At 39.2% G+C, this 21,555-nt stretch overlaps 1 protein-coding gene across 2 annotated transcripts in view; it reads right to left on the bottom strand.

Annotated features, from left to right (window-relative positions):
• The window catches only part of LOC107219989 (tyrosine-protein kinase Btk29A), a 153,865-nt gene that overhangs the window by 127,501 nt on the left and 4,809 nt on the right, over positions 1 to 21,555 (bottom strand). For both annotated transcript variants that reach the window (XM_046743808.1, XM_046743809.1), the window contains exons 3-4: positions 18,254 to 18,494; positions 6,085 to 6,345 (exon numbers count right to left, since the gene is read on the bottom strand). In XM_046743808.1, coding sequence (XP_046599764.1) covers positions 6,085 to 6,345; positions 18,254 to 18,494 — 502 coding nt within the window. The remainder of the gene's footprint in view (positions 1 to 6,084; positions 6,346 to 18,253; positions 18,495 to 21,555) is intronic.

Genomic DNA, 21,555 nt, shown 5'->3' with positions numbered 1-21,555 from the left:
CGCCTCTTTCCTCGCCATATACTCCCAGACGCGTTCGGTTGATCTCTTATATCTGTCCTTCGGTATGACGATAGGGGTTTGGGGGAGGGAGGGGTCAGTTTCTACGAAAGGTTGCCTCTAAGCCCACAAAGCCCCGGTAAATTGAAAAGCCGAGATTGCCTCGGGTCGAATAACTGAAGAATATATTCGCGCTCAAGTTGCGTATCTTACGTGTGTCGTACGTGTATCGTGACACGAAGTGTAGTACGCGTGATAAAAGCGCAAATAGAGGAAAACACGAGACTGACCTGGGTGGTTGAAAGAACAGCCTCGTTCTCAAAACCGTCACGCACAAGCACCCGAGATTAATTGCAGCACAATTCGGTGTTCAACCGACCCCAACTAATGAGGAGACTCTAAGAGCCCTAATGCGACCCTGACTGTATAACTCGTTGCCTCGTGCCCCAGGTTATGAATTAATGTATCGGTGTGCAGTTACAGCCGCAGCCTCGTGTCAAGTGCAATGTAATTTCGCTCTGCCGGGCGTTAGAATTTGGTCTCAGACTTGATTTCTTTCGTAACGCGTTACGTTAGACTAATAACTGAGCGACACGTTTTTTTTTTATCTGCCATTAAACACTTTAAGGGGGTGAAACCAACCAAATATGTCAGTTTCACTCACAAGGACGTAATATTCTTTAACCAATTCAACTGGAAAAGTTTTCCCATAACGAGAGCTAAGAAATATAATTTTGCTCAATTTCAAACAAAAAAAAAAAAAAAAAAGTAACTGCCAACTCTGATCCCCTTGACATGCCTTACTCGGAGTGTTTAATGTTAGATGAAAAAAGATACGTGTTGCTTGGCTTTTAGTATAATACAACATATTGAAAAAGAAATCAAATCGGAGAGATCGACCTGGAATACTTTTCCTGTTTAAAGTGCCTGAATCGTTACGCAGAGGCAATACGGCGAAATTGTCGGACTGGAATTTGTTCATCAAGAACCATCAGCCCCGACTCGAGTTTAGTTAAACGAAATGATTATAAATTTTCAGGCAAAGCCAGGAAATTCTCAGTGGCGAATTACAAAGGGATTCGCCGTTGGCGTATAACTCTCCAACTGTCACGAGGATTCGTACCGCCGTGAGATTAGAGTTCTCGTCGTTAGAGGGGGCTCAAAGTTTCACCCGGACAAACGCGATGGACCATACGAAACTATGTAGGGATTCTATTTGTACCCGGTAGCTAGACGTCACGAAGACACTGCGGAAAAGAGGCTTCCAAAACCAGAGGGAGGTCGCATCTGCCATATGCAGGCAAGGAAATGCATTTAATGAAGTCGAGTATGCAAGGTTATACAGCTGAAGACAAAAGTAACCGATACGGCGTTACTTAATCATTTTTTTCTTTCTGTCTCTCTCGGTTTTTTTACATACCATTTTACTTCGATAATGGTACGAAAAAAATTCGATAATGCACCCCGTGCACCTATGCGTGATGTGAGAGAGAAAAAAAAAAAAAAAAAAAAAAGAAATAGAGGGTAGGAAAAAAAATTGTTGAATATTTCATTGGCGAAAAATTGTAATTCAAATCCACTGTACTCCATGAAATTGGGACAATTTTCCACGCTCCGCCACCTTCTCTCTGACATTTTTCACCAACCGCGTGTATAAATCTTCATATATTTCTGTTTTTACGTACAAACTCCAGCCGCAGTTCCGTCGAGTCGGAATTTCTACGAACAAGTTTTTTTTTTTGTCATATTGATTCCTTGCAAAAAAAAAAAAAAAAAAAGAATCCAAATTATTTCAACAAGTTCAACGATCGTTCTCTCGCATATATGATTACTTGAACTCGACGTAACGCAAAAAACTGAGAAAAAGAAACATTTGTATAAATTTCTTCTTGCATCGCGAAAGAAACGAGCAACAAACGCAACGAATTTGTCCGATTTTGTATGAAACTCGAGTAAAACGAGGAGGAATCTCGGTAGCAGAGAGAACAGAGTAGGAAAAGATTCATTTTGAAGCCGGTTTCTTCTCGTAACGTTTTTATCACGCGAACGAGATCGAGACAAGAGAGACAAGGAAGGGGGTCTTTCCTCAGCAAGCACCAATATACCAAGGGCTTTCGATGCCAGACGTATAACAGCACTCTGTGTGTTTAGACAAGCGAATTGTGACATGGGAAATACTGTTCCTCACTATGTACGCGTGTACCATCGTGTACATCAACGCGAAGACGGATCGTTTCGACAACAATTTCAGAATCAGAAACCCGAAAAGAAATATCTGCCTCTTTAGGTATACATATACCTATATATATAAGGTACATAAAATATTGCTCCGCAGAATTGGAGGTCGAATAAATTTTCCGTAGGAAATATATTCTGCCAAGTTCAGTAATTCATACGTATTTCGTTATACTTTTCTTCTCCTTTGTAGGAAAAAAGAAAGAAAAAAAAAAAAAAACAAACAAAAAAATGCCAGTCAATAACTTCGTTATATACTATACGTGTATACGGAATGCCTGATACATAGTCATAATATTTCGCTGCAGGTTGTTACACTCAATCCTGCCATTTTTTTCTCTCTCTCTCTCACCCTTATTTATTTATTTTATCTCTATTTTGCTACCCCTTTTCGACTTTAGTTTTAATTTTGTCGTTTGTTTTACTGCATTTTATGTTTACATGCACGTTATACATACCGCCTGAGGGGACTTGTTCCATGGCGAATGAACGCTTGTCTCTCTCTCTTTCTCTCTTTCTCTCGCGTTTTTTTCCGTTGTAAGGAAGATAGAAAGGCTTACTGACGACACCGTGACGCCTCAACGCCTTAACGCCTTAGCGCCAGGAGGGCTTGATGCGAATCCACTTAACTCGAACGAGTTTTTGTTCCGGCTTCCGTCAACGGAATGGTACAGCCGACAACCTCAAGCTGTCACACGGATGGTGAACACCTCGTATAATTTGTTATTTCTTCTTTTACCCCGCGTCTCGTCAGGGGTGAAAAATTACTATTATACTTTTCACGGAAGTATAATAGCGCGAGAGGGGCGAAAAAAGGCAAGAAAATAATTTCAACCGCCATGGTTTTAAGGACGCGGGAACGACACTATGTAGTAGGTATAATAATAAGCGAGAGTTGAATGCCACGAGGAGAATTTTGCGAGCTAGCTGCTCAATTCCCTTGATTGTCCAATTTTCGTAATATGATAACTAGCCGCGATCTCGCGCAAAGGAGAAGAGGACACAAAAAAAAAAAAAAAAAAAGACCCCCTCATTAATCCAAAGACAAACGTTTACGCCGCCGCACCGCGATGATTTTCGGTCTCTCGAACAATTAGAATTAATTATCAGGGTCAGACACAATGAACTTGAGCAAGACATTGCTCTCCAATTAGAATGAAGATACCTTAAACTGGATGAAATTACTTTTAATTGAAGAACCTTACGTAGCATCTCTCGACGAGGAAATTCTTTCCACATAAGACAGTTTTACAATTTCAATTTACTGACAATTTTTTTCTTTTCAGTTCTACAATTGTATAATATAATATAGACGAAAAATCGATTTCCAACATATTCGAACGAAGAAGATGAAATAATTTTAATTTCTTTCGGACACACGCAGAGTTCGGTGTGTGATTATTATATACTTCGAGTACTGAAAAATTTTTATTCGATCTCATCCGACGAAATATCCTTTCTAAACAATTCTGGATCAAAGGGTTTATAAAAATCCTGCAAGCATGTCAGTTGAAATCTGCCCCCCTTTTCCGCCCTGCGACAACTGCTTTTACCTCGAGTGAATCCATCGGTGGAAAATGTGACGTGAATAAAATTGCTTTTGTCGAAAGAGAATCCCTCGAGACAGGAAGAGTCCTTGAAAGATACGCACACCGGCCTAACGCAGAGAGCCCTCCTCCCTACCTGACACTTTAAGGCGTTATTTACACAGCGTACCAAAAATGAATAGAAAGATTTATACGAGTAGTTATATATATATATATATATTTAAAATATTTAAAAATGATCGTAGAGCGGGTTATAATTATACACCGTGTGGTGTAAAACGAAGCTTGATGCCTTAACGATGTGCAGTAGTAGAGTCAAGTCTACCCACCCCGAGAGCTGAGTTTACCGAGTAAACACGACGTTTACTCCTTTAATTAATATACATGCACGTACAATGTTGTTCACGGGGCTGTAAAGAATGGAATAGAATGGAATAGAATAGAATTGAATAGAATAAATAAAACAGAGCAGAACGGTACGGGAGAGTGGAGTACGGTGTGGGTGTATATATGGTCTTTGAAATAAAAACTGACATCATCGTTGTTTCGCAGGACGCTAATGTTTCCGCAATTAGCGAGTCTGTCGTTGAAGAGCGTCGTAACGAGTGAAAAATAAAAAAGAGATGAGAAGAGAGAAAAAAAAAAAAAACGAAAAAATAACAAATAGATGAAAAGAATGAAAGTATGTTGAAAGTGGGAAGGAAAATCGCCGGTAAGACAATATCAGATCTAGCTGAGAGTTCCGCATCTCTCTGACAATTAGGTATCTATCGCATTCCATTTTTTATTTATTTTTTTTTTTTGTTAATCGTTTTTTTCTTCTTGTAAGGAGAATTTCACAATATCACGTGCGATTTGTACCTTATTTACCTGTCGTTGAAATCGACGAAATCAAACACGATCCTATTCGCATGCACACGCGGTTTGCCGTTGCGTTGGCATGATTCGTACATCGCATGATCGCATAATCCCGGTAATTTATCTCCTCTATCGGTACCGTAGTACAGATATAGACTGTGTATAAATCGAACGATTAATTACCTACCGAGAATTCGCAAGCCTCCTGCACATGCCCTGCAGATGACTGATTGTGAGTATGTACAGGTATTGTACGTATACGTATACGTATACCAGCTACCGCCTAAATCGTGCATCGATACAGATTTGTAACAGGAATTCACGAGGATTCGATAACGAGCGTTAGGCATAATGACCTCCTGTGATTGATGAAGATTTTTTATAAAATAGGCATAGAAAATTTGGGATGCTCTTTGTGTCACACTCGTACACCGTAAGTATGAACGATGAAGAAAAACTTGCCGAGGTGAAGACAAAATGTAGCGCGATAATTTTTCGCTCGACAAATAGTTCGGATGAAACGTTTCAGGGTGAAGGGTGAGCGTCGATTAATTAAGGGGATATACATACGCTGCAGGTCCGCTTGCTCGATCGTTAATCGTAGGATATATATATATATATAGGACAGGGTATTAGCCAATTACATGTTACTTTGCATTTCAACGACGGGTAGTAAAATTCAAACCTAAATCACCGTAAGCCTGATCCGCAATTAGTTTAAACTACTACCTACCCAATGACGATAATAATTTACACCTTCCTTCGGATATATTTTCCCTCGATCATCTACCGGATATGCAAATGTTTAAATTTTTCAAACTACGATCAAAGGTGTTGCTCAATTACCGTAATTCAAGTAATTATACAGAGAGAAGCTCCTCTAAACGTCGTTCATTCGTAAACTCATTATCAGCGTCGGAAACGAGGCAGAAAATTCCGTTTCAAGTAAATTTAAAATCCTGCAATCTGACGACGCGAATAGACTTTTTCTTTTCCCTGCGTGTTCGAAGAAAGAGCTCGTTAAAAAAAAAAAAAAAAAATAGGTGTAAAGAGATAAGTGTGTGTGAAATAAGTTAAATAAGTTGAAAAAAAAAATAAAAAAAATTATAGAATCGTTACTCGTGAGCAGAAACGAAAAACCGTTGTAGTTCGCTAATTGCAAAACTACTGGCTGATACCTGCACATACCGTCCAGCGTTTTAATCACATTTGACGGATTCAGCAGGCAGTCGAAAGCCAGCTCCGCGTGTCGTTGTACCATGTATAATAATAATTAAAACGACAACAACAACAATTATAACAATAATAATAATAATAATAATAATAATAACAATAATTCCGCACCTTCAACACGTACAACAAGAATAATGGCAGTGAGGATAACGTCGGAGAATTTCCTCTCAAGGCAGACATATTATAATTTTGTAAAAGGCGTGACTCGACTCACCGGAGATGTAGCGATTCTGGCTAACGGCGACGGGGTTGTTGTTCGCCTCGGTGGGTGCCGGAGGGTTGGGAATTTGACGTTCCGACGCCGGTCCAACTACTCCTGGGGGTCCGCCAACTACGGCTGACGGTCGCGAACTCCACAAGCTGCAGGGATCGCAGCCCTCGGCTGATCTGGTTGACAGACGGCAGCAGGACCAACGCTTTCCACTCCAAAGTCCGGAGTGATAACGCCCACTTAGCCCGGGATTTTCGGCGCAAACTGTAACCCAAAATCGATATGGTCAATTTACATAAACAAATTGCCCGGTGGAAACCGACGAGGTTCGAAACCATTTTCGTACCGACATCGAGGATGCCGGACGTATAATGTTACAAATATCGAGGTCTTACGTAAGCGAGCACTTCGAATTGTCCGAATGCGGCGGGAATTTTGACAGAGTAACAATTTGTTCGGGGGGAAGGGGGGTACGTAACGCGTAATGCAGTATCTGCAGAATCATTAAAATATCGATTTCGAACCTTTTAACCAATCCAACCCAGTCGCGTTAACAAATTCAATTATACTGCGACTGGAATATAAATCCTTTGATCTTTAACTGCAGTTAAATTTTTCCCCTGAATCATAATATCATCTCGGATTTCGTCCAAGTTTATACCTAATAGTCTATTCAAAATAAATCGGAATTATAAATATTCAAATCTGAAGTCGTTTTTGAGCTGAATAGCCGGCGTTTCGAGAAAACAGCAAAATTCAATATGTTTCGCGCTTTCCTTAAAAAACCGCTATCGATTGATGAGATACGACTTGAACATCGTGTAGAGCGGAAAATTCTGCATCGAATTACGTCCGAGTCGGATTAACAAATTAAGAAAAAATAAATTCTACTTATCGGCGGTATTTTGGAAATTTTGGTAAAATAATTTATATCTTCTTAATTTATAAATCCAGCTTTGTTTCTGACATACGAAAACGCGATTGGGTGGAAAATTTTCAGCTCTCCGCGATGGTTTATTCATTTTTCATCTGTCGATAGTAGTTTTTGAGAAAAACGCGAAAAACGTCGGGCTTTACTATTTTCTCGAAACGCCGGCTATGCGGTTCAACAGTGACTTCACATTCAATTTCTCGAGGGTCGAAAACTCCTATACGGAAAAATGCAGCGATATCCCGAATATTTTTAATCCAGACCTTCTTCGACTGGACTATAAAATAAAGCGGAAAAACATTAGACCTTGCAGTCAGACGCGGAGCTTCTCGTTTCTTCTTTTCCTTCTTCGTATAACCTGACAGGGTGATCACTTCACCGTTGATTATATACCAGCACGTGGGCTGAGGGAACTTTGACTTAAGTAGGCATAATAAGCGCGCGGAGAAGCGCGACAAGCAACCTCGAAAGTCTACGGAGGGAGTCGTTCGTCAGTAATTGCTCGTTAGCGAGAAGCACCCAACAACGAGCTGGAACGGAGATTTGTATTTAGAGTAGGCAAGTAGGCGGCGGAAACCTCACCGATCGCGGATGTTGGTTACACGCATTAAGCTCGTCGGATTCTCGTCCAATTTTACCCCCCGAACGAGAAGATACGCCTACCACGATTCTATGTGTGAAGATTGAGGAAAGAAGGGAAGTTGTTGTATGAATAACCCGTAGTTAATATCATTCTAAAAATGAAGACTCCAATTTTCACGATATTTTCAAGTTTTCTTCGGTCTCGAGTCACGGAGAATCGCATCCAACTGTTTTCAGATGATTATCCGCGTCTGTGATCAGTTTTTAGTTCGACTACATCCCGAGTAAGACCAAACGAACGAATTTTTATGATCTAGGCCTACAATTTATGCGGTTCTTCTTATCTTGGAGCTGACCAGATTTGAAGCAAAATCCATTCGTATGTTTCTTACTTGATCGCAAAAGTGTGCCTACAAACTTTGCTGTCCGTCGAGAATTCGGAAAACGAGCGGATAGATTTCGAGGGAAATTGTCAAAGTAATCTCGGATGGTTTTTTCTTCTTTTTTTTTTAATTTTGTTTTTGCGAAACTAAACGTAGCTGTTTGTCTGAAATTATTACATTTATTTCGAATAACAAATTGAAAAGCAAGATTAGTTTTTGACCATCAATTTTTAATCTAATACGACGGTAACGAGTGAAAGTCAAATAAATGGTCAAAGAAAAAAGGGAGGGGGAAAGTGGGAAGCCGTTGAACGGAGTTTCGACGATGGTGAATGCGCGTTTAGGAACTCAATTTCGGGGGCCAATTCGTGTGTAAAAGACTTTGCGAACGACGCCGCAGAATCTGGACGAGGGTGAAGTTAAACGATCGCGTGTATATGTATACGTACCTACGTTTAATATATAATATAATATAATGTGTAATTTGGTGAGTCGGTCGGGGCTTGGTAAACGGTCAATTCGGATCTTACGATGATGGTATAAAAGTATGAAACGAACCCCGAGAAAGCGCAGAGTTTTGGTGTAATGATCGCTCGGTTTCAGGCGGAATTAGATGAGTAGCTACGCATACGCGTATATAATATATTACAATAAATTTTGAACGAGTCTGAAAACAGAAAAAAAAGCGATTTAAAAACAGAAAAATTGATTTGAAAAAACAAATTGAAAAAAAGACAACTCGATCCCACTCTGAATCTCGCATAAAAAGGTTTCATTTTGGAACGTATTTTTTTTTTTTTATTTTGTCCCATGAAAATCGATTCGAGTATTTTTGAGATAGGTTTAAAAAATAATAGGATAAAGACGATTGATTAAAAGAATTTTTGAATTTTTTTCAGAAGCTTTTCAGGGGTCGTACTAACGTAGGCAAAATCCTTGGTGAAATAAAAAAAAATGTCATGGTGAACCGTTTACTGAGTTGGCGCGGAATGCCCCATACACGTATAATACATGTAGTCGGTACAAGAGACTGTTGAAAAAGAGCTTGAAATGTTTTTTCACGCGCCAACTCGTACGTGCTTTTCTTGCGCATGCACCCTTTGAGGAGAGCGTGATTTACGATCGTTAGAAAACCGCGAAACGTTGTAGCGACGGTTTGCAGCAGCAGGGGTGGAAAAAAACGCGAGGAGTGAGATTTGGGAGTTTTTATGAATCTAAAATACTGTTGTAGAACGGTGGTGGGTTTTCGTTTTCATTTTCCTTTCCTCACTTTCTTCGTCTTTCTTTTCTTCTTATTTTCCCTCATCCCGCTTCCGAAGACGTTGTACTACAACGTGTTACTTTGCCGGATAATGCTGTGCGTTGCCGGGGAAAAACTGCGAGGACACAGACTTCTTTGCACTCCTTACCGCTCTCCGACTTTATGCTGCTTTATAAGCATAAATATATATATATAGATTTCGCGCGAGATATTTGCAAGTTTATTTCTATTTCGCAAGCGTACACCTATGTAACCTATACCACTGTACATTACACCAGCGTTTTATTTACTACTCGTTGTAAATATTACGCAGCTCAGAGGAGTACTCATCTCCATGATGAGGGATTTATGAAGATCGAGTCCCGTGTCTTTAGAAGTTTTAAGTCGTACTTACAATTATACATGTGTGCAGATTAATTTATCACCGATTTATCATCGAGAATACAGCAGGCTATAACAGTTATTTCATCCAACGGATCTACCGTTTCGGTTTCTTTTTTTTTTTTTCTTTTTTATTATTCGACCTAGAACCTGTATCGGATCGAGTTTCGATAATGGACCATTTCGTTTCGTTCACCCGCCTAACGCGGCGTTTAAGGATAAATAAGAAGTGCGAGGGAGCCGGGACGAGGAAAAAAAAAAGAGCGAAAGAAAAAAGTTGCGAACCAAGAAAAATGATTAATCGAATCCAACTTGGAGTAAAGGCGATAAACGAATTTCTTCGACGTCTTTAAAAGGACGAGTTTGCAAACGACGATGGTTTTTGTCGCGGTGAAATAACCGAGGAAATAGGTTTGTCCCTAAAAGGGTTAATCGTAAGGTCGGTGTAAGCGAGGGGCGGATGCGGACTACCCTTCGTAATAATTGCTATCGTCCCTTTTCGCGATATTTAAATGCGCCATGCGAGAATTAATATAACGGATGAGCGGTATGAGGGTGAAATTGCCAAGTAAAAGTTGGGGTAGCGGATTTTGAGGAAACGTTGAATCGAGAGAAACCGTATAACAACCGAGTCGTAAAGCGTAACTACGGTAATTTCGAACGTAAACTTTTATACGACGAATAAATTTTGCACCTTTGAATTGATATATACGCCAGACGGCACGTCGCGGCTACCGAACGGATGAGATGCAAAAATTCTACGGGACGAAACCCCGAAAGTCGAAATACCGACAATTAAATTCGTATAAAGACCGTGAATGCGAAAAGTTGTCTTGTAGGAAAGTAAAAATTGAGAAGGCAAAAATGTGTAAATAAATGTTTCTCAAACACCTCTTCAAACTACGTATTCCGAAAATAATTTTTCCGATAAAACGGCCTACGGTTGAATAAACTTTTTAGAAAACAATTATTCTACGTAATGATTTATAGGAAATCCCAATACCAGCACACCGATCATTCGTTATCTTGAAATTCGTATCTCGAAGGTTTCGTGTTTTCGACACGTCGACTTCCCGGTCTTTCGGGACTTGACTCCCACCCAACCGAGCGCCGAAGGCGTGCTCGAGTAAGGATATAAAGAGAAAAGAAAACCAGAAAAATGACGAGGAAAAAGGGAGAAGAACGGGGAGAGGGAAGGAAATAAGAAGGAGAACACGTCGTCCATCTCGTCGCTGTAATGGGCTGCACTTAACCGCGCGCGGCAAACGACGATGCGACGTATCTTTCGGATGGGATGAGAAAGAGGAAAAGCTCACCGAGGCACACAGAGAACCGAGGACATGCCCGTGTCGCAGACGCGAGAGCAACATCCGATAGCCAAGAGATGGATACCGTAGGACCTCAGGTATCTCCTTCTATGTGCAGTGTGTATGCTGGATATCCTGCAAAGCTTTGACGATCGGATGAATGGACGGACGGATGGATGGGTGTTAAAGTTCCAACTACAGCTCCTATGTACGGCCTATACGCTAGCTGTATAACGTACTTTATACTGCCTCGAATAGTTTCGAGCACTTAACGTTGACGGTTCAATATATTATGAGGCTTAAACATAAAATGTGTCAATTTTTTTACTTTCTAAACATCGTGCAGGTATACAAAAAGCTGCAGCGTGGAAGCGTTTCTTTGTCACCCCCACCAGAGTAAATTCTTTTTATAGATTGGTACTTGAAACGTTTTCTTTCATCGTAGAGTTTAATCACTCCGAATCGACTGTCGTTGCTTTTGGTTGAGCAGTTTTTTTTTTTTTTTTTACAATAAGTTGTTTACAAGAAGGGCGGGTATATTTGACTAACTGTATAATAATTTGCCAACAATTTCGCGCGTGTCGCTTTGTTGAACTAGAAATTTCGTAGCTCGGCTAAATCTTTAGACCTAACATAGTTCCGCACACAGTTGGAAAAAAAAAACGATGCAAATTCGATGATTCGAATCAAAGACAATTAACGTATATGTACTTATTTAAACGAAACTAATTTTTTTCTTTTATTTATGAATTTCTTTCTTCAAGGGGTTCCGCGAGAAATAGAATTCGAAAGGCGAAAGTGAACCGATGTTTTCACGGGACGAAAGCTCGTCTTTATCTGTGCAATGAAATGTATTTTCTTTCTTTTTTCATTTTCATTTATAAAAATATTTTTACTCTTGACATTTGCGACAGTTACAGCCGCTAATTGGAGAGAAAAAGCTTTGCGAAAGCTTTGAGCTGAAAAACGATTCCATTGAATATATTCTTCACGACAAATCCGTATCTGCGTTATAACAGAAATTTCTGCCACGGTACGAGAATTTTAGCGAATATGAACGATATTAGCGGCGGCACAAAAGCCCGTCAATCGTTTCACTTTACGTCTCGTTTATATTTGACGACCCTTGCCTATACATATATCCGGTAGCTAGGGGAGAGGTTATAATTTCCGACGCTATAAGACAACGTGAAAAGCTCCGAAAGCCCGGCAGCATCAGCATCAGCGGCAGCGGCAGCGGCAGTGGCTCGAAACTTCGGTCGGAGCTTCGCCTCGGTTCACTTGATCTTGCAGACTCAATTTACCCGAGGTATATTATAGAATTATAGAAAACTTGATATACGGAACTATTTCCCCAACTTATACCATTAAAACCGTCCTTTAGTAGTAGTTTTAAAATATTCACTTTACCAAACCCTCGATTCCGGGTGAACGGAGACGCCTTCGAATAACGCCGGTCCCGCAGCCGCCCTGATTTATCAAGTTTTTATGCGCAGTTTCACCGCGAGCTGGATATAAAACTTAGCGAAAGTGAACTAAACCGAGATTTAATTCAGCTTAAATTTATAATTGGCTAGTAAAGCTTCGCTTCGCGGTAATTAATTTTTTATAGTTAAATTAGATTCGAACATTGTATCATATCCTCGACTTCGCTCTCTCGCATAGTTCTCTTTTTCTATAACTCTTCTCCCATTCTTTTTTTTTTTCACTACCCTTTTTCCACGACTATGTTAAACAGAATGTCGTCAAGAGGTGTATAAAAAATATACATAAATATTACATACTTACGAGCTGCGGAAAGGATTAAGGAAAATTTATAGATGCGTTGCGTACTTCGTACATGGAAAAATGTCATCCCCCCCCCCTCGACAATTTGCCGTCCCTTGTATACATTACATGAATACGAGGCAAGATTTGTCGATATATCAAAATACAAGCAGTTTCCAAATATTCAGGATTCTTCCCAAGTGTTTGTAAAAGCTTCGATCGTTGGCCGGAATATGAATCGTAAATATCGAGGGGACTGGGTCGTAGTTTCGTAAGATTGTCGGAGGTTTCGACGTCGGCTGTGCCTTCTTTGCATACTTATAGGCATATGCATACCTACACACGTACACCTACGTAAGTGGGTACGAATCGAGAATCCGATCACGGGGCTGGTGGCGTACAGTTTTCGATGCAACATTCGGTTACGTACGTAACTGCCGTCTAGGAGTTGAACAACTCGGTTATACGTACATATATGTAGTACGGAATAAATAGGAGGAGTTTGAATCGTCGAGATCCTTTTCCTACGTCTCTACCGTTCCCGTATACGTATATACAACTTATCGACTCTTTACCAAAATCAGGCAAGTCGTCTCTACGTCTATCTATATCCAACGATAAGGCAACGAAATCTCCCGAGGATCGCCCAACGTTGGATAAACAAACGTTATAAGATACCATCGTCCTGTATAATACCTATCGCGGATCGAATAGTTGCGACGGTTGCGACCAACTTACGCGAAACTATCCTCACGGCTATACTTGCTTTATCCGATTTCACTTCGGTCGTTTTCTTCCCGTAATTTTATCGGCGGTAACGCACATCGATCGGTAAAATAAAGAACCGATCCTTCATTTCTACCCTCCTGTTTCGCAAAACGTTACACGATTCCGAGTAAAAATTTTACCGCGGGAAAGATGAGTCATATTTTAAATAAATTTTTTTGCAATCGGTTGAAAATCGGGTAAGTTTTCGATGTCCGATAGGAGGTGAAACGCAACTCGTGCATTCGCTGAGGGATGGTTTAATTCCCTAGATGATTCGTGTATAAGACACGTAATACGTGGATTTTCAAGGTGGGAGTGAAACGGTCTTTGTATAATCAAAAAAGCACAGAAAGTACGGGCAGCGTCGAAGCTGCTTTGATCGGAGATTAAACTGGGCAAGCAGAGATTTCGAGCGAGGAAAGAGGATTTCGCAACGGTTTTCCACCACCGCCATGCTGCCCGAATGGAACTAAATTTGTCCCTTGGATTCGCCCCTGTGGAAAGGATTCCAAATTCCCAGTGTTATAAATGCGCGAACAATGGAATAACGGAGCCAGGGTTTCCACCCAAGTTTGTGCTTTGTAAAATCACTAAATTATACGAAAGATACATACCATTATCTGAATTTCTCTACTTATATAAATTTCCAATTATGCAAACTGTGAGCAAATACAGAAAAGTTTACATTATATTAAGAAACATAAAACAGAAAACCTAAATTGACAAAAAAAAAAAGTTGTAGGAAAAAGTAAAAGGAAAAAGCAGGGAAAAGATTGCATTAGAATTTAAACCGATGGAGATAAAATGGCCAAGAGTTTAATTTTACTCTTCTTTTAATTTTTTTAACTTTTTTCTTCTCCTCGCTCCGAAGTGATGCTATAAAAATCCCATCGCCTCTTCGCGCCAAAATACCGTGAGACCGCATTGACGCGGTTCCGTATATCCGCTGGGAATGAATTCCTCCCCCAAAGGAAGCGAGCTAACGATTAGCCGAAATTTCGTGGTTTTAGGGTCGAGTGAGTCTGAATTAATTGTTTGTCGAAATTAACAAGCGCTGCAAAAGATTGCCACGCGATAACGAATCGATGGTTTTTCACCGATGCGTAATAATTATATATAAGCATTTTTCCAAGCCATGCGTGACATCCAAATTATCATCGCGAACTACAACGTGTCATAATAATAATGATGATTCCTTCAATTTTATGCGGTTGAATGTTTGCGACAGGTCTTTTTTCTTTTTTTTTTTTTTTAATGCAAATTTTCAGGTATCATAACCTACTTTCCGAATGTTGTTTATAAAATTTGCGAAGTGATCGAGTATACGTATGATGGAAAAATATGACAGCGGCGTCGAGGAAAACAAATATGTAAAATAAAATCAGGTCAGGTCAAGCAGCGTCCAATTACCTTATATGCCACGGCGTGTTTCGTCAGTGTGCGCATGTGTGAAATTCCCAAAGTATACACCAAGGTATATATACCTACATATCTACATATACGTATAACGTAAAAGCTTTGGAAAAAATTATACAACATTTTCAACATTGACAATGTTGGCGTATATAAAAGTTTTTAATACGTATACCCGAGTGAAAATCGTGCGTATTAGTATTTCGAGAGAAAAAAAAAAAAAAAACTCTGACGTCGTAATTTATATTTCGTCTTTTTATCGCTGTAGAACGTTAAAAAAAAATAAACCCAAACGCCCATGACGGGAGGAGTTTTTTAGAATTTAGTACAAAACTGTCGTTAGGTATACAACGAGGCGCACGCATGCACAACCCGAATACATCAGTGTCACGGTGACGGAGCTTGATAATACAGTAGGTTGGTGGAGGAAAAGCTGAGGAGAGAAAAGAATGGAAAAGAAAATAAAGGAAAATAGCGGAAAAGGCTAAAGAGGAAGTGTATTATAGTATTACGCCCTTGAGAGGCGGAACGAGCGACTCGATAAAGATGCAGTATTTCATCGTTTACCCGGTTTTGGAAGAAAAATGGCTATTCTTCATCGAGGAAAGGGGAGGAAAGATGGAGGAAGAAGAAGGTAAGAATAAGGTCGAGGAGGGAAGGAGAAAGTAGGAAGTCGATGCGGTGTAGCTACGCGATACATACGTCAGAAATTCCCTCGACACGTTATACGGAGATAAGATAAGAGTTCGGAATGTCCAAAGAAACTCGACTCCCTTCTCAAATTTCAGATCAACCTTAAAACCTTGGACGTTGTATTACATCGTCACCGATGACGTCGGTCTTAAACGGCTGCGTCGGTAGAAGAATAAAAACAAACCGAGATTGTGGCAATCCGAAAACCCTTTCAAACAAATTTGTTTGTTTGTTTTTTCACATGAATTCACCTGCACGTCTGCATTTGTTAGGTAAAATAGTATTTGAAACCGAATTATCGAAGGCAAAGAGAATATTTCAATGCGCCCATATTACGTATTATGGGAAGTTAATTGAACTTTAATGGAAAACATTCAAACGTCCGCCCCTCGTGGTATTAAAAGCTTTTGTAAAAATCAATGCTTGTATATGGTATATGTAAGGTATAATAGGGTATGTAATCATTTATGTACATAAAAATTGATTACTTCGTTGATTTTCATTAAATAAACGACGGTGGCATTGCCGTTTGATTTGCAAAAAATGCAAGACAATATGCCACGTTTTATAGACGAAGAACATTAACCGGCGTGTCTTTGACGTACGTAATAAAAAAAACTTGAATCGCAAGTTGTACGTTGTGTGTATATATGTATATACATACGAAGTATAACGTAGACTTTGTAAGTACGTTAATATTACATACAAGTATTCATGCATATGGGAACCCTGCAGTCTTTGAGAGCAAAAGTTTCAGCTTATTAACATCGTGGTGAGGACATATTACTTTCGAAAACACGAGGGGAAATTGGTAAAATTTATGGTGTTTCAAATAGAACGGTACAACGATATACATAAAATATATATATATATCAAGTTAATCAGCTTGAACGAAGGAACAGGTGCAAGTTCTACAATGTACGTATATTTTATAACATATTAACTACAGGCACGAACAATATCCAATCTAAAAGTTGATCCTTGTTTGCACAATATTCTCTATTATACGCGCGGGGGTGGTGAAGAGAAAAATCGTCTTTTTTTTTATTTTTTTTTTTTATATAAATACTCTTTCCAACGAAATGTAAAAACTTTTGTCGACGAGTCGCCGTTTTCCTTCATAGCTCTGAATATCTCCTCGCTCGATTCCATTACCTATTTCATCTCTAGATAACGGAACAGGGTAGGTTATACGTAACGACAAAACTTCTGGACGTCAACCGGATGCTTGCAACCTAGCACCTCGAATGAATTGATGCTTGACAGTAATGAATTTATCGGCGTTTATACTGAATCGTCCGATAAAAGTCACGGGTTTAATCGTTCACTCGGTGCTACGCGCCAGCGAACTTGACACAAATTTGATCCGCTCATCGCAGCAGCAAATCCGATAACGAGCAGTTAGGTACGAGGTGCATAGCTTACACTGTACGATAGAACGGAGCGAAGGGAAACGGGATGGGTAGGAAGATAATACGTATCGTCGACAACCGATTAAGTGTTCAAACTGGGGAGAATTGCATTTTTTTTTTTTTTTTTTTCAACCTCAGTAAGAAATTCGACCTACGTAAAATTAGTATCGTTACGATAACGGTTTAAATTTTGTCGAAATAACAAGAAAACTTTTTGTATACAAGTGTCAATACTGTACTGTCTGGATATTGGGACATTGAATTTAAACTCGTCAATTGGTGGGAAAAAATTATAAACTTTATGACCCGTCGAAATATGCGTTAATGTTATAGTTATCCGCGAAATTAGGTGGAGAATTAATTTTTGCGAATAAAACGAGCTATATCTACAACAGCTTGTCCGAATTGGACAAGCAACAGGGATTTTTCGATGTGAAAAAAAAAAAAACGCACAATAGTGCAAGGATTCCTGTGATGTCATGAATATGACGCGATGCTTGAACTTCGAAGTGCAGTGGAAAGAAAAGTATTCGTTCCGTAATCGCGGCAGCTTTTTTCGATAAACGTATAACCGTAACTTATAGATCATAGCCTTAGTGATAAACTTTTTAAACCTTTGCGGTTCGGTATCATCAGTTTTTGTTTAAACCTCTGCTTCGACAGTAAAGGGTGGTGGGTAAATTACGGCAAAGTTTTTATATAACACGATCAGCTAGTTTTCAAAATTATCGCCACAAATACACACAACCACACTTTTGTAACGTGACATAAGCTTGTAGTTTTTTTTTCAGTATAATGTCAAACGTACGTGCATATGAAATTTATAAGTAGGAAGTGATATTCGATTAGATTTTCTTCAAGTAATTTTGAAAACGAAATAATCATTTTTATAAAAAATTCATTAGCAGAATTCCGCCATAACGTGAGTCGTTCAACCTGCATCATCTATCATATAAAAGTGCACTTGATATTAAAGTACACATGATGAGAAAAGTCGTATAAAATATAGATATTAGGGTGATCCTTACTTCGGACTATTTCGAAATTTGACCGAGACACCCTCGAAATTGATTTTAAACAAATAAATAAAAACTTGGTTAAAAGCTCCGAAGGAGATTGGATACATCAAAATTCGAGAAAGGTCAAGATAAAAACCACTCTAGTATCAAAGGTGGACGGATGTGAGGTTGTTGTTCTGTTTTTTCTTTTTGTTTGTCCGTTTCTTTTCACCAACGGGTTGCAAGGGTGGTTTAACAATTATCGTCGTCACTCACCCGCTCGTATGGTTTGTATCCAATCGGCTCTGTCCTGGTCTCGGGCGGCGAGGAGGTAGAGGGTGTACTCCTGCCCGGCTTCTCTGTATCCAACCTGGAAGGGCAGCCCCGGGGGTACGCCACCCCCGCCGCCCGCGTTCCCCGGTTCGCCGGCGGCAGCGTCGGCAACTCCACCTCCGAGTTGAGCCGTCTCGACCACGTGGACGCTCTCGACCGCGATTCGGCCCCGCTCCTTGCGTCGCTGCGTTTCCAAAGTGAGGCAAATTTCAAAATCATATACAAGATATCATCGACGCGTGATAATAATTAATAATTAACACGCTGATACGCGAACCGAGGAGGTAGGTCAACGAGGCCAAGAGTCAACGCCTTTTGCTGATTTTTTACTGTTTGACAAATTATTATAATCGCGAAATGCGAAACTCTCTGTAAACTAAGGTGAAGCGAAGACAATGGAACCATGAACAAAAGCTTATAAGATTCAGACGCTGTTTCGTATCAAACTGCTTTAAAATTTTTTAAAGAAACTTGGTCAGGTTCGTACACGATGTCTCATTCTATTCGGAAGACATATTTTCCACGAAAGGGGAATCGAGTGAGACAGTTTTTCTTTTTTATTATTAATATTTACCACGACGGCATCGGGCAATATTCAATTTTACAACATTGCACCGATATAGATCATCATCGGTAAATGGAAATATTGAATCAACTATCGAGAAAATTAAATCTGTTTCAATGGTTTCGTAGAGAATATTATAATACTTGTGAATAAAATACACCGTCGCAGAGTGAAATCAAAACCAATTTCTAAGCGATTTGAAACGAAGAATCGCTAAGTCTAACGTAAACTTTTGTTTGTAATTTAAATACATCATTTTTTTATACGTTTAAAGATATATTCCCAGCTTACGAGCACAATGATTTAATAAAAGCTAATTGTACCAGTATCTCGTAATGACCTTAATAAAAAGTATTGATTTTTGGCCAATCATATCTTCGTTGATTAAATGATGGAAACGATTTTTTAACGAGTCTTAATTAAATAAAATAAATGATCGCTATGACGGAAAGCAAATTAATAAAAATATCGTAACATTTTTGTACAATATCTAATGCAATAAAACGTTGTATATCATATTTTGCAATCGTAGTCAATTAATACAACGGACCTGAACGTGATGTAATCGAAGAGGAGAATTCAAAAAGGCTTCAAGTACCGTTTGAGTAGAAACATGATAAAAAATAAAATCAAGTCCTCGGACGAATAACTGTAAACGGAGTGAAGAAAAAACGGTTTTGTTTGCACGCACTTACAGCCTATTGTAATTCCCCTCTTCAATTGCTCGATATCTGTAATAACTAAGGGGGGTCGGGTTATAACTTGACGATTGATTTCCCCCGAAGGAAAAAGTACCGCGACTGTCGTCAGCAGGTGGATAAAAGAGTTCGAGGCGACCGTCCGATGAAGAAACGGTACGTTATTGATATTATTATATATTTTTATCGCCTTCCCAGCCATTACGTTTCGTATCGACGTTTTCGCCAATATACTACAGATATAAATTATTTTCTTTTTTCTTCACTTTCGGCACGCTTTTCGTTTTTCTCCGATATCACCTTTTAATTAAACGCGACGCGATAGCCCGTTAATTACAATCGGGAACGACTTTCGAACGTAATATATTCTGTCAAGATTAAAGAATTATATAACACTACATAGCGTTGGATTGAAATATTTCTAAAGATTCTTCAACGTTAAAAATTAACTGCCGCAAGCTTCCCAAGTTATTTCGTGAATTTGAAACTAGACGAGACAAAAGTCGATGATAAAAACGTGCCATTTTCAGGACGTATAAATTTCTTCTTCTTCTTCTCTCTCTCTCTCTCTCTCTCTCTCTCTCTCTCTCTCTCTCTCTGCCTGAAATCGCAAGATTAGGTCGAATCGCGATCCTGTAACCCGAGTTAGGAGATTCCTCGTCATCGGATCGCGATGATCGAGGTTAAACGGGTTATCATATCGCTCTTCGCAGCCTTCCTTCGTCGTCTGTAAATATTGTCAGTTACGTGTCCCGTTTGATAAACCAGGCTTCCGCCTGCGGTTTTCCCATCCATCCCCCCGCGTCTCGTATATATTTTCCCCCTGTTCTTCGTGAATCGGACGGCGACTCCACGCTCCGTTCTCTCCTCTCGTTCGCGTATACGAATCCCGTACAGTCGCTTTGGGGCGAACCCTTGGTAAAAAAAATGTCCCTAATGGTAGCGCAGAAAGTCCTTCATCCTTCCGGTATCGCGTCGGGCGTATACTGATTTATACGTAAGCGTTTCTTCACCTTCATGTGATAACGCAAATTATGTTCGGGAATATTGCAAGCTCTATTACTCAGAGACGTAAGTTTATTAATTCAAAATTTACCACACGTACGTTGTTTCTAACGGATTATCTATTAGGTTCGTGAGTTTTTAACTTCTTTTTTCAAATTAATTTTCACGATCCAGCTCGAAAGAGTTGAGGATATGTACATAGTACATAGAAATAATAATAATTCCTGTAAGGTTTAGTAGTATTCAATTCTATTAGCCGAACTAGATATACCATTTGTCTACTTTTTTTTATTTACATCAATATTAGCGTTGTTTATTATTATTATTATTATTATACATAAATTCTGCGATGAAGATAATTCGAAAAAAATTCACATGACGCGTATTATACAAAATTATCGGAGATTTAATCGGATGATAATTATTACTCGCGTCAAAGATGATGGAACAAAAGTCACTAATTATTGCGACTCATTAGACATTTCTACATTCCCTGAGGCATAGTGAGGGTATTATATTCGTTTACGTAATACGGCGTGGGCGTCATGAATGTATGTGTATGTATATAATATATATAGTGTAGTAAGAAAGTAGGTACACAAATACGTAAGTAATTTGCACGAAGTTGCGAGCAAACGGCTTCTTCTTGATTACTTTGGAAATTAATTGGTTAGCGATTATTTGGGGAATGAAAATGTATAATTAATCTGACAATGAACCGTGTTGCGAATGAAAATAAAGAGCGTGCAACTTCGTAAACAGAAGCGCGTTATGTAGGAATCTTTCATTATTCAAGAAACGATGTTTTTTAATCTATAATTTATAAGATCACCGTATAGTGTACAGTATAAACTTCTTGATATAGTACCAATCATTTTTTTTTCCGCACACGATAAGTAGATATTTTTTTTTTTTTCTCATGTAGAACTTCGACCAAGTTGAACTTTACTTTTGTATTTTTCTTCGTCGCTATTTTA

This window comes from Neodiprion lecontei, chromosome 6 (genome assembly GCF_021901455.1).
Source record: "Neodiprion lecontei isolate iyNeoLeco1 chromosome 6, iyNeoLeco1.1, whole genome shotgun sequence".
Lineage (NCBI taxonomy): Eukaryota > Metazoa > Arthropoda > Insecta > Hymenoptera > Diprionidae > Neodiprion > Neodiprion lecontei.
The sequence above is the reverse complement of the archived record's forward strand: the minus strand, read 5'-3'. Positions and strand labels throughout refer to the sequence as shown.